The sequence below is a fragment of the Tachypleus tridentatus genome, chromosome 10, assembly GCF_004210375.1.
Source record: "Tachypleus tridentatus isolate NWPU-2018 chromosome 10, ASM421037v1, whole genome shotgun sequence".
NCBI lineage: Eukaryota > Metazoa > Arthropoda > Merostomata > Xiphosura > Limulidae > Tachypleus > Tachypleus tridentatus.
Window position 1 is genome coordinate 78,874,242 of NC_134834.1, and position 15,215 is coordinate 78,889,456.

At 35.4% G+C, this 15,215-nt stretch overlaps 1 protein-coding gene across 5 annotated transcripts in view; it reads right to left on the reverse strand.

Moving 5' to 3' along the window:
• Positions 1-3,096: 3,096 nt before the first annotated feature.
• The window catches only part of LOC143229664 (uncharacterized), a 55,587-nt gene continuing 43,468 nt past the window's right edge, over positions 3,097-15,215 (reverse strand). For 4 of the 5 annotated variants that reach the window (XM_076462293.1, XM_076462296.1, XM_076462294.1 and 1 more), the window contains exons 10-12: positions 14,083-14,202; positions 6,800-6,936; positions 3,097-3,836 (exon numbers count right to left, since the gene is read on the reverse strand). In XM_076462293.1, the coding sequence (XP_076318408.1) occupies positions 3,708-3,836; positions 6,800-6,936; positions 14,083-14,202 (386 nt within the window). In that variant the 3' untranslated portion in view covers positions 3,097-3,707. The remainder of the gene's footprint in view (positions 3,837-6,799; positions 6,937-14,082; positions 14,203-15,215) is intronic. The other variant, XM_076462297.1, reaches the window with a different exon arrangement.

Below are 15,215 nucleotides of genomic sequence, written 5' to 3' on the forward strand. Positions count from 1 at the left end.
TTGTCAGATTTCACACAAAGCTACAAGAGGTCTCTCCTTTGAACCACTGTGAAACATAATGGTAAGATTTGACTGTCACTCTTATGACACACCCACAACCCCAAAGAGCAAAGTGTGATTTGTTTGTCTTTCTTTTTGATAACTGGACTCGATCAATGGGGCCTCAACTTCACAGTCTAACACACTAACCACTGAGCCACTCTTTGTTTGCTGAATTTCACACAAAGCTACAAGAGAGTTATGTGCACTAGCCATCCCTAATTTTGAAGTGACAGACTACAGGGGAGGTATCTAGTCAACACCACCCACTGACAACTCTTGTGCTACTTTTTATCAAGGAACGGTAGGATTGATAGTCATGAAATAACACTCCCAAGGCTAAAAGGATGAGCATGTGTGGATACAGGTTTCGTTACCATAAGTTGCAAGTTGAATAATCTAACCGCCAGGACATGCCAGTTACAAAGGACTGTGTTCAGCCAAGGAAGCCAAAGAATAAAAAAAGTTTCTACATATGTATCTGTAAAATTGTGATATATGAAAATACTTCATTTTGTTTCATAACATTTTATTACTTTAACATCACAAGAATATACGTTTGTTTCATCATTTCAAATAAACGATATCTGGCTCAACTTCCAACTCTCGGATACACCACCATATACCTATTACAATAAAAAAACCATCAAGGAAAACAAGAGTTTCATACGTCTGAGATATTCCCTTACCGATGATAAAAAAGTAGTAAAATTGACATATTGGTGTTTCAGTTTTTATTTTTTACAAACTTACTGTAACAAAATAAATTTACATTCTAGAAGTAAGAGCATTGATTGTTTGTTCTTTAATCATTAAATGTGCAGGATTCAACTCTTAGGGAAAAAAAATCAATGTAAACAAGAAAGAAGTACGCCTTTAAATATAAAAGGAATATTAAACAATTTAAGTGTAAAAAATTGTCCATAATTTTTTGATAATTCCAGAATTTGAAATGGGTATTTTAATAAGAATTATACCTTTACAAATATCCACCACATTTCCTGCAGTAATTGCTTTCAACTTCTCTTCTCTCCCAACAACAACTACTCTCAAAATTTCTATCAAGAAACATAGCCCTAAGAGAAAATTTACAATGAAATTAATGGTTTTAATTCATGTATTTTCACACTAAAGACAAATGAATGCCATTTTAGTAGAATATGAACTTGAATAAATAATTGGGGGAAAAGGCAAAATACATTATAAAATCACTGATAATCTGTATTTACTGCTGGCAAAGCCAAATAAGGGAAACTAGTTGGTTTTATTATTGTACTATAAAAAAAGGCCATGACATAACTTCTAACATAAATCTATCAAAATACTAAACTTTTTTTTGTGATTGATAATTCTTAACAATAACCATCTGAACTGAAGACTCACTTTTACAGATTGGGCGACACTAGCTTTCTCCACTGAACACATTTTGCAATGTTCAAGTTGGAAATACTTCCACTAGATATCAGATTTTGTCACAATAATGAGATGGGTTAAAAAATAATAAATGTGAAATGCAAAAGTATGGTTGATGTATCCCAAAAGACATATATGAAAAGGGAGTGTCTTGAGAATTAAAGGAATACTGACAGGTTCAAACACAGCAACATAAAGCTTTACAGAAACCTCAAGTATTTGACACTTGTACAAATGGATACAGTTCTGACAGTTTTGAATGAAATGTTTGTGAAGCTAACTTAGTGTTTACCATGATAACTTCTAAGATGTTTAAGTACTACATCTCAGGTGTTCATATAAAATTAGCAAATAACATAAGAAAACTAACAGAAATGGAATACAAAGAGAAATGTTTTTGATGCCTGAAAATAATGTTGTATAAATCATTTATAGCTTTTAGCTACCTCTTTCATTATAATGTTGAGCTAGATATAAAATATATAAAGAAACATTCAATGTATTCACTGAAAACATAATTGTCCTACCTGACTTCCAAGTCTTTTAAATGGATCATGTCTGAAGACTTGATGTTGAGCTAAAATATTCTGTATACTTACAGAAGAATGAATAACAAAATATCAACTCAATTAAATTATACTGCAAGAAAAATACCATAATTTTACACACACTTAAAACTCATTACTTCATAAACAAACTAGTTACTTCATAATATATACATCTATTAAAAAATATTCATGATGCATATTGAACAATAATGAAAATAAATCTTGGAATGAGCATAGAGAGCTATCAAGTGAATGATATTTTCAAGTGATCTTTGAAGCTCCAAGTATAACACCTATATATGCAAGACAATTTTACATATAAAGTTTGGTGTTAGTTATTATTCTATATATAAATAGAGACAGTAGTTTTAGTGCCACGTGTGATGACTTTAAACCTACTTTCCATTTTCATATATACAATGCACCAAAATAAATAAACAAGAATGTTCTATCCAAGTGACATTAATCAAAATATATATAGCTATTATATTAATAAAAATAATAAAATATAATAATCTTTACAACAGAATATAAAGGTGAAATCAAACTTAATTATCAGCAGGGGAAGTATTCTAATAACAATATGACTGGAAGATATGCTTAGCAATTTGAAATTGGATTCCTCTTATTTTAATAAGCAAGGAAACCACATGTAAATAACTTTAATACCTATATATAATTCAAATATACGATTGCATAATTTTCAAAAATTAGTTTTGTCTCTGGCAAAATTAAGTACACAAAATTACTTTCCAAAATAAATTATTGTCTAGCAATGAAAATTATTTAGCTCTTTGAGTGAAATGGTATCTTGAAACAACAGAGAATTAATAATCATACCAGTCTATGATTATCCTGGTATAAACCAATTTGAATGTTTATATAAGATATGTGACTCATATGAGATGCAAAACATGTCTAAATTTGTTTGTTTTTAGTTAAGCAGAAAGCCACACAAGGAGATATTTGTATTGTGACCACCACAAATATTCAAAACTTGATATTTGGTGTTATAAACCAGACTTATAACTGTACAACTGGTGGCAAGCATATGTACTAGTGAGATATATTTCAACACCCAAAACAACCCTTATTATAAAACAAAGAAGTTGGATTTTATTTTCTATTCTAAAAAAACAATTGGCAAATTTTATGCCAGTTTCTATTTGCAGTTATACAATCTGAATTTCATAAAAACAACTAAAGAATCTCTATGATTAACTGAAAAAATAATTCAGCAACATTGTTAAATAAAACAAGAAGAAAAATATAATTGTAACTTCACTTCTTGTTAAATATAATCTACCAGAGTACAAATACAGTATTTTTTCTTTTACAAAGAACTACACAATCATGTATATATATATATACACACACATACACAAAATATATGCAATATGGAAGAAACCTAAACAGCAGCAGTTTTCTTCTTATAATATCTAGAACCAATTCTTTGCAAAAACAATTGAACTCAATAACCTAAGCCAAATGTGTGAACTATTGCCACTGAACATTTGCATTTGAATGGCACAAATATAAATAAATTATCATTAAATTAATATCTTTGAATAATGTTTGAAAATATCATGCTTATTTTTGGAATGTCATGCAAATATTCTGAGGCTTCTTTTTTTAACATATAACACAAAAAGTGAGTTATTTCAAGATCATAAAAAACATCATAACAGTATTGAAGAGCAATAAATATCAAGCATTAGAAAGGAGACTGCAGGTATCTGCAGTTTCCCCATCATTTTGGTCAACAGTGTCATGATCTGCACAGTTAGAGGAAATATTAGTACTCTTGAGACGGTGATAAGATCCCAAAAGCATAATCTACAAAGAAAACAAAAAAACCTAATTAGAGCTCTTGAAAAACACTGGAATGTAGAGAAAAGTTAACACTTTGCACATGTAAATGAGTTTGATAAATAGATAAATATATATAAATACACAAACATACTGCACATGAACACTCAGTTCTTTGACTAAAAATTATAATTTGTATATTTGAGTGATGGTAATTAAATTATTCAAAATGTTCATTCAAATACTTAATAAATAAATACCACAACAAAACTACCAATTATAAACTGTGGTGAAATATTCATCTTACTAAAATTCCACCATAGTCTAAAATCTAGAATCACTTAATTTGCATGAAATATTTTCCATTAGTTTTTGTACTGAAAAAAATATAACAAAACAACTATTTTACCAATCAACTTCACTAATAAAATTTCTAATCAGTTTTCACAGTAAACCTGAATAGCTATATTCAATTATTAATTTGATTTTTAAGCCCAGAAATGAAGAAAACTATTTTTAAGATTATACAATCTGTTCTCACATTATAGACATTCAGGTCATGGAAATTCACCCATTCAGAAATTATAAAGCATGACTGATAAATTTGAGGTACAAAGTAAATTTTCCCTTATGGAATTTTGCATTAAATATTAAACATTTCTAAATACAAAATGCAAAGAAAACAATCAATTTGGCCAAAACCATATGTTTTTAGAAATGTAGATCACACTTCCAAGAATTAGTGACATAGGTGGCACATTCTGTTCATATCAACAAACACTTCTGCTACGATTGTCATACAGTCACACACTTATTCTTTGCCTTGTTTTTTTAGACTACAGTGTATTACCCTTATTCAGAGGCCATCAAGTTCAGGTGCAAGTAGTATACCCAAGAAAGCACAGAAAGGAATTACTTTAGATGTTAAATGTGATGTTTTGAGGATGTTTGATGCCAGAAAGAAACTTAGCTCTATTACTAAAACTTTTAGGCTTGCTAGCTCTACAGTAGGAAAAATATGTGACAATAAAGAAAAAATTAAGGCAAGTGCTAAAGTAGATTCTCCTCTAAGTGGCAGGTACATTGCACTTTTATAGAAGTGAAGTGATACTTAATATGGAAAGGCTTCTGAGTGTGTGCATTGAGAACCAGATCAAATGTAATGTGCCATTAAACATGATAGTTAGAGGCAAAAAGTGGTAGCAGTTCTGAAGAAAAACCCATCCTGGCAAGTGAAGGATGGTTTGATAGGTTCATGAAGTGCTTTAATTTGCACAACATAAAACTAAGCAGTGAGGCAGCCAGTGTTAATATAGAAGCTGCATAAAGATATCCTAGTGAACTTAAGAAAATTATTTATGAAGGGGTTTACAGTCCACAACAATGGGGCTGTTCTGGAAATCAATGCCAGATAGAGTATTTATTATACAGAAGAGAAGTCTGCATCAGGGTTCAAGGCTTTAAAAGATCATCTGATTCTACTTGTGAGTGGCAATGTTGTTGATGATTTTAACTTTAAACCCTTACTAATGTACAGTTTCAAAAGTCCAAGGGCTCTAAAGGGATATGCCAAACATAATTTCTCATGGCTTGGTACTTAAATAAGGAAGCTAAGATGACTAAGTATTTTTCCTTCTGTCCTGCTTTTGAAAAGTGCTGTATCAAATGAAATATTTCCAACAAAGGATTGCTGATCTTAGACAATGCACCAAGCCACCCACTGAACTTACATGAACTTTCTAATACTGTAAGAGTTGAGAACATCCCTAAGAACACAACTGTATTCCTTAGCAAAATGGATCAAGGTGTTATCTCTCAAGAGATATTACATATAGAGAACTATGAAACAACTGATTAAAGCTCTGATGGAGAGGATAAGTCTACAGTTCATGATTTCTTGAAGGAATATAACATTATGGATGTAATAGATAACATCACATCATCAGATAAAGTGAAGGAGTCAACTATGAATGATGTGTGAAAAAACACATAGTTATAGTATACCAACAACTTTACAGGGTTCTCCAAGGCAGAAAGTACTGGGAAAGTTCACCAAGACACTGAAACACTTGCAAGATAGGATAGTTTTGAAGATATAATAGGAAACAATGTGGTTGAGTTATTAAAGACCCATGGAGAAGATATGTCAAATGATGATATGAAAATGTTAGAACAAGAGTGAGCTGCAAAAGAGTAGGACATTACTTAAACACTACCCAAGCAACTTTAGTTGATTGTGCTTCAGATAAGTGCTTGGTAGTCAAGCACTTATCCAAATCATCTGCCCTCATAGGGTGGTGCAAATCTTTAGTGCTAATGATCCTAGCTGAAAATGCAGCTTAAAAGTTACAAGAGAACTACATGATGTCATGTACTGTTACAAGAAAAAGATGCAGCAGGAAAAGTAAACAACCCTCAATACATTCTTCATCAAAAGAGCTATGCTTACACCACACCAACATGACGATGATTATGATTTACAGGGTGAGATAGATGTCACTACCAGTACTGAGTTGTCCTCTCCCTTCCTGTGCATACTTAATTATTTTACCGTTATTTTTGGTGAGTAAAACTATTAACCTATATCAGTTACATTAAATGTCTTTAAAAATATTTTTTTACAGTCATAGGTGTGCTTTTATTACCTTTATGGATCAAAAAAATTCTGCAAGAATGCATCTATACGTATAAAATGGGAATCATATCCATTCTGTAACATGGAGGTCAAATGTAATAATAACCATTCAAAAATAAATAATGATGTAACAGTTTATTTTCTCCAGAGGAGTCTTATTTACATCAAGAAAAATATTGAAATGTTAACATATTAATATATCTCCCTCCAATAAATAGCCTAAACTGTAAACTCATATTTTGAATTAGCACAGTATAAAAACCTTAGAGCTTCTACTTATAATGGTTATAAATATTTTAAATTTGAAAGCTAAGAATGTTTACATAAAACAAATTTGACTGAAGGTGTAACTTACCGTAATGAGAAAACAGACTGAAAAAGGAACAGCAAACAAAACATAACGAAAACGTGGTTCAAGCTCAGCACCTCCCCACAGTGGTCCAATAATACATCCCAAACTCACCATAGTTCTTCTTAAACCTTGACTTAATGCTACAGAAGGAATAAAAACACTTTTATTTGCTTTCAGTTTATATTTCAAAAGATTATATGATAATAACAGAGATGAAGAAAACTTTGAAAGCAACCTTCCCAAATTCTGCAAAATATATGCAACTTATAACTTAATTACATATATGAATATCATGAATTCTATGGTCAATGCAATCTGAAATAAATAATCATAACAATGACTACACTACTATTAAGTCTTCTTAAAATGTTTTACATAGCTATATAAATAGCATTCTTGTGCAAGATGAAAAACATGTACTTTTCAACAATTTGACTAATTTAATTCAGTATTTCTGTACTTTAATTCAAATTATCATATTAAAATTTTAATCACAGCACTGTTTGGAGACAAACCATAATTCTAGGCTAAAATTACAATAAAACAGAAGAGTCAAACTGTTACTACTATATTTTATATAAAACCATTAACCCTAACAGTGCAAGATGCAAAGAGTGTTTGAAACAGCACTGAAAGGAATGAAAGGTGAATAGGAAAATAATGATGAAAGTTTCAGTATACTTTGTAATAATATAAACTAAGATTAACAAGGTACAGGAATTAAGACAAAGTGTTGCAGACAACTAATTAAAGGAAATACACTGATTCAACACAATCCTTTTCATTACAACAAAGACTATAACATCACTAGAAACTTTGTAAAAGCTTCAGTTTTAGAACAAAACATTGTTTGAACTTTACCATACGTATAGAAGTCCAAATCAATGTTCCCGATAATTTTAGTAGCAGTACATGTTTATTTTGTACCTAATGAATATAATATCAAGGCTAAGAATACTATACCATTGTTATTTGTAAGTAGCATATGAATGAATTTAATAACTATATGACACATATTCAGAACCAATTCATTTTATACTCAAAACTTAACCTTCTATGGCCACTTCACATTTTTGTAAAATACCAGTTAGTAACTGGCTTAAAAGAAGTCAGGTTTAAGCTGTTGCTCATTTTTTGGCTGGCAACTGAAAACAACAGTAAAGGTGAAAAAAGAACAACAAACACCCAACATGTTAAACGGTGACCATCGTTGAGAATTGTAACGATGGCAAGAAAGTAAAACGTGGCTGATAGTGAGTTGAGTGTCACACAAACTACACATTGGTACATCAGTTCCAGATAAAAGAAATGATAAGTTAAAAAACTGTGACCAATGCATAGTCCAGTTAGAACAACTTCCTCCTTCCAAACTTTACGGAAGCTAGACGGCCAAAGTCCAGTATAGGGTTTGATTTGAAAAAGCTTGTTGTCGCGTTACTCACTCCAAGTGGACTGCCAGCTGGCACGGAGCCGAGCCTTGAAGACAAGACCATAGTCCATGTACGGAATAGGCACAGGGGTGATAGTGCCGGAGCAGATAGATTTATCTGCCGTGTCTGCAAGCTCGTTCCCGCGAATATCAACATGGCCTGGTATCCAGAAAAACTGGATAGAAGTAGCTGTTAATGAGAAATGGGCCAGTCGGTTTTGAATATCAGTGAGAATAGGATGTGAGCCAACGTAAGGCAATTCCAGGGCCAGTATAGAACTAAGCGAATCAGTATAAATAGTGCAGTTTGAGTACTGCTCAGCTGCAATATGATCCAGGGCAAGAGATATGGCATACAGTTCAGCAGTGAACACAGAAGCTGTAGAAGGGATTCTGCATGCAACAACTGAACCACAGCAAACCATAGCAGAGCCCACTGAATTACCTGATTTGGAACCATCTGTATAAATGGGAACTGAATGAGTGTTCGAAAGATGTTCATTAAATAAAAGACGGTACTTCCAATCTGGAGTATCTGCCTTTTTTAGATGACTGAAAGAAAGGTCACATTTGGGGGCTGAAATAAGCCATGGTGGGATGGGCTGACCTGTGGATTCTGCAATGTTATCCAAGGACAGACCAAATTCATGCAATTGCGCCCGGATGCGAAGGCCACACAGAGCAATGACAGATTGTCTGTTCTGAAAACATACAGCCCACCAAGGAAGGAAAACACATCCCCAAGTGGGATGCTTTGTTAAGGAAAAAAGTTTCGAAGTATACTGTAAAGATAGTTGCAAACGGCGAAGGTGCAGAGAAGGTTCATGAGATTCAACGTATAAGCTTTGAACTGGAGATGTATGGAAAGCCCCAGTGCAGAGTCGAAGTCCTTGGTGATGAATGGGGTCCAGCATCTTTAAGGCCGAGGGTCTGGCAGAGCCATAGACCATTGATCCAGTCGAGTTTTGATCGAATAAGAGCACGATATACCTTTAACATCGAACATCGATCTGCTCCCCAACTGGTAGAAAAGAGGACACGGAGGACGTTCAGTGCTCTTGTGCATTTGACCCGAAGCTGCTTTAAGTGTGGTATAAAGGTCAGCTTATCAAAGATAAGCCCCAAGAACTTGGTCTCCGGGACCACTGGCAGCAAAACTTCACCAATATGAAGTTCAGGATCAGGGTAGATACCCCATTGACAGCAAAAGTGCATGCATACGGTTTTAGAGAGAGAGAAATTAAAGCCGTTCGCCATAGTCCACTTCAGTACACGATTGAGGGCAGTTTGCAGTTGCCGCTCAATATATCTCATGTTCAACGACTGACATGAGATGTGAAAGTCGTCGACATACAGCCCATTCGCAATAGTGAGAGGGAGTTGTTCAGTGATGGCATTTATCTTTATACTGAAAAGTGTGACACTCAAAACACAGCTTTGAGGGACTCCAAGTTCCTGTACAAAAGAACGGGAAAGTGTCTAAGCCACACAAACTTGGAATCTCCTGTCCATTAAAAAATGTTTAATAAACATGGGTAAATGGTCACGTAACCCATATGTATGGAGGTCTCGCAAAACGCCATACCTCCATGTTGTGTCGTAAGCCTTCTCAATGTCAAAGACTATTGATGCAAGATGTTGACGTTTGAGAAGGGCTTCTCTGATAGATGTTTCAAGATGAATTAGGTGGTCTGTGGTGGAGTGCTGTCGTTGAAACCCACACTGGGTGGGCGAGAGGAGGTTGTTTGATTCGAGGAACCAAACAAGACGAGCATTAACCATCCTTTCTAAGGTCTTACAGAGACAGCTCGTCAAAGCAATTGGATGGTAGTTTGAAGGAATCTTGGGATCTTTCCCCTGGCTTAGAGAAAGGTAAAATAATAGCCTGGCACCAGGCATCAGGAAAAACATTCTCCTGCCAGATCCGGTTAAAGACAATCAGAAGCACATCAAGAGAAGCAGGAGATAGATGGTGCAGCATGTCATAATGAACATCATCAGGTCCAACAGATGTACTGGCAGACTGATGAATGGCCATTTTAGTTCCACCAATGTAAAGGGACAATTATAGTCAAAGCAACAGTCAGTTCAAAAGGAAAGAGGTGAACGCTCTGCCCAAGTCTTGATGGCCAAGAAGGTGGAGGAACAAGTAGAAGTGCTAGATACCTGGCAAAAGCTTTCACCTAGAGTATCAGCGATGCTCCAGACATCAGCCACCTCCTGACCATCAGAGAGTAAGATCAAGAGGGGGACAGAATTGTAGTGCCCATTAACCTTTCAAATCCTGTCCCATATGAACTTGGAACTGGTGGTAGAAGATATGCTAGTTGTGAACTTAATCCAAGATTCCTCCTGGTTTTGACGTCTTACCCACCTAGCATGTGCACGGTACTGTTGGAAAGCGACACGGTTTGAAAGTGTGGGATATCTAAGAAAAGTATCCCAGGCCCGTTTTTGAGCCTTCCGTGCTAAGTGGCAAGCAGGATTCCACCATAAACGAGGATATCGTGGAAAATGTGTCGAGGTTTTAGGAATACACTGAGCAGCTGCTTGTATAATACAGCCAGTTACCGCTGCCACACAGTCGTCTATTGATGGGTGATTTACGATGGCAGGATCAAGTTCTGCGAGAGCAGTGAAAGTGGACGAGTCTGCCTGATCCAGCTTCCACTAGGGCATGCGGGTTGGGTGACATCGACCACACCAGTCTCTCTGAAAAGGATAGGAAAATGATCACTGCCTAGTGGATTACTGTCAACCTTCCATGAAAAATGGGAGAATAATGAAGGGGAGCAAACCAAGAGATCAATAGCGATAAAGGACTGACTAGGTGCATGAAAATAAGTGGAAGAACCAGTATTGAAAAGAGAAAAATTGTGATCAGAGAGCATACGCTCTACAGATCGACCCCTCCCATCAATAACAGCACTTACCCAGAGGTATGATGTCCATTAAAATCCCCCAGGATTAGAAATGGAGACGGCAACTGTTCAACGAGAGCATCAAAATCTGATTGCTCATATGTCTCTCCAGGGGACAGGATGAGAGAACAAACAGTGATGGTATGACCCAAGGAAACACAAATGGCTACGGCCTCCAAGGGTGTGTTGAGTGACAAAGACATGGTGGGCACATGCTGATCAACCAATAGTGCCACTCCTGCATGTACTCGTCCATCACACAGCCTATCATTTCTGTACAGAGAAAACTGCCAAATGGAGACTGTATCAGCAGGTTTGAGAAATGTTTCTTTTAGGGAAAGACAAACAGGATGGTAGGAAGCAATCAGTGTTTTGATATCATCCAGATTAGAACGTAAACCTCGACAGTTCCATTGTATCAAGGTGGCCATTTTTAAGAACGGGTAGATGAAGTGGCTGGAGAACCCTTCTGTTTACGACCACATCTTTTTTCCTTACTGTCCTTAGTCGGAGGAGGTCTATCAACCTCCATGGATCCTGCCCTGGGTCGAGTGGGCAGGTCTTTGTTATTGGAAGGGGATCCAGTGACTGAGGATGTGAACGAATGATTGTTTTGCCTTGTGGGGTGGGAGAAAAAGATGTACCAGAAGAAATGCCTGTATTCAAAATTGAAGGACGTGGATCTTGAGGTTTATTGGAAAGTATGGGAGGAACAGAGATGGGTGTAGAAGTCGATTCATCAATCTTTTTAACCACGGAGGTCAAAAGACTTTTCATTTGTTTTGAAAATGATTCTCTTGGAGGCGCAGAGAGATCTGTCTGCACTCCTACTGTAGTTGTGGAATGAAGTACAGCAGCATATGTCCGAGATGGAGTGGTGGGCAGCAATTTCCGAGCCTCAGGATAACTAATGTTATGTATCGCTTTCAAATGCTGCACCTCTTTTTCCTCCAACCATTTTGGGCAAGAACGAGAGTAAGAGGGGTAAGAACCATTGCAGTTGATGCAATGTGGATCCATGTCACATTCATATGCATTGTGGTCCTTGCCCCCACAACGAGCACATGTCAGGGAACCACGACATGATGTCTTTGAGTGGCCGAACCTCTGACACTGAAAACATCGGAGAGGGTTTGGAATGTATGGCCGAACCCTGCAAATTAGATAACCTACCTTGATGGTGGCAGGTGCACGTGATGATGTAAATGTCAAAACGAGGGTATTTGTTGGCAGTGTAACTCCATCTTTGCGAGTGGAGATGCGCCTCACTGCAGAAACTCCTTGAGTGGAGAGACCAGCAAGAATCTCTGACTCGGGGACGTTCTTAAAATCCCTCTCAACAATAACTCCTCGTGATGAATTCAAAGTAGCATGAGGTGTAACCTCAATAGGTATATCCCCAATTGCCTTTGAATTCAAGGAGTTCACTGTGTTGGGATGTGGATGTTTCAACCAATACGTCTCCAGATCAAAGCTTCTTTACTGACTTTGGAGAGCCAGCAAGTCCCTCTAGTCCTTTCTGAATAAAAAATGGAGACATTTGCCGTAAAGGTTTTTCCAAAACAGAATGTAAGATAAGAAAATGAGGTACGTGTATTACAGATGTTGAAGATTGCTGTTCAGAGTCTTCAAGACGTGGTCGCTTACCCATTGACTGTTTTTCAGCAATTTTATTTAAATTAGTGAAGGATCCATAGGAAAAAGGAAAAATTTGGTACTCACTGACCCCACCCACCATGGAGCCCTACAAGGGGACGCACTACAAATTCATGCAAGGACAATGCAGCAATGCCAGGGTTTCGTGAGCACTATACCCAAACACCAGCATCAGGCACAATGTCCACAACACCCGTTGAGAACTTCCAAAACTGGTACTTGGTTGACTCTAGCCCAAGTAGACCAGCCGATTGACGCAAGGGGGGCTACCCAAAGGCCGCCCGTCTACAGGAATTCAAGGCCAAAGTGGTGTGTCAGGGTTGGACCCCTCAACCGTCAGGATCCTCTCCTCCCCTTCACGGGTCGCCACGCACGGCAAACACGTGGGTGGATGTTTAGATCCCAGAGAAGGTAACCAGACAGAACAGAACCTTCCCTGGGAGGTCCCTCACCACGAACAGGAATCCACACCGAGGGGCTTTTAAAGTGAAAGTATCACAGATTGTATTGCAATAACAGAAAAGAGAAAAATAAGCTATCTTGTTAAAGAGTGTTCTAAAGTAACTGAACTAGCCTTTTGAACTATGATGAAAAATTATTTAAAGCTGTGGATACAACTGTGATAGCAAACAGTATAACAAAAATATGTACATGCTTGACTTGATTTAATACATTGTTTTAAAACAAGTGAAGTGTGTGCTCTTTTTTATTGTTTAAGTTTATTCTCAACAAGTCACAGACATCTACTGTAAAGAACCTGGCCATATACAAGACCTGACAGTAAATCAAGTCTTATTCAAATTTGTTTAACTGCAAAAGTATGCCTTACTGTAATGAAAATAGTTTCATCTATGAGAATAATTAAGTGTAATGTGTGTGTATATATATATATATATATATATATATGTGAATGAATATAAAGAATATATCAACATATAACAGTATAAAATGTGAGCAATAACTTAAAAATCCTGATTGACAATTATAACAGCTATTACCAACCAGTTTGAGCACTACATAATCAATTTTGTTAATAAATCTAAGAACACACACATTAAATAAAATGCTTTCATTAATGAATTTGTTTCTCTATCAAACAATTTTTTTTTAAATCTTGGGCTTATAAGTATCTGAAAAAGTGACCCAAATAAATTTTAATAAACATAACACATTTCTGTATTGAAAGTAACAAATGAAGAATACATGTATCAAAGGATACACAATTTAACTTTACAAACATAATTATTCTATTAACAGAAGTAAAATATTCTAAGCAATACCTTGATTTTTAGTGCTTGTCACCTTAGAGAGAAGAGAAGTTGAACAAACAAACAAGAAAGGAATCCCAATTAAATCAATAACAATTCCCACAATGAGATATGGTAAAGATCCTTTATCATCTGAAATCACAAGGCATAAACTTTATACAATTTGCCAGATTTTAAAAAATGTTCATTTTTTAGAGGTTAAAAAACACATTTTAAAATCTGTTACCATGATGACAAAAGTGACTGAACATTTCTACTGATATCACTTCAAAGAGAACTTCAATGTACTCAGCAGCTATTAAACAATTGAACTCTAGAATAATCAGTGGGTCCATCTGGAAACATTAAGGTTTCAAACACTTCTCCAAATTATTTATGCATGAAATTATTTACAAGTCCAAGATTTTGTTGGTTACAGAGTATCTAATAATACACAAGTCATACAAAAATTTTAAACAAAATTATCATGGCTACTGCAATTAAATACCATTAATTACTGATGTAGTCCTCTATTTAACTTAACCAGATAAATAGCAATTTCACTTAGTTGTTTGATTATTTTTAAACTGAGTGTTAAAATAAGCAAAAACCAAAAATGGCTCATTATCTGAAACAAGTGAAATCCACAGGTGTAAAAACAAAGTTATTATCATGAGAAATACTTATTTTGCAAATAATGTGAAATAGTTAACTTAATAAGTTAATTATTGTAAATGACACTTTCAGAATGAAAGTAGAACAACCATTTTTCTTTTCTCACCAAGGACAGTAGCAAGCACATTATAAATTCAAACACATCTTTGATTCCTTATTTTAATTTTTAGCTGTAGTATGATCACATTTGAAGTTCGGATTTTATTAAGCCAACCATTTGGTGTTATTTTTAACTACACTTATTCTTTAGTTGGTTAATGGACAGTAAGCAGGTGCTTAAGGATTGGAGCATTACAAAAGTGACTGCTTCTTTTAAATGAGAAAACACTTGCCCCACAAGTATATAGGCCAGGCACAGTTTTGTAGTGGGAGATAATGAAAAATCACCTAACAAAATTTAAAAGACAGCCAAAATCAATACACTAAAGAGAAATCTTGCCAACTGACTCGTGAACTTTTTTAGGCTACAAACTGTTAATGGGATATTGGAA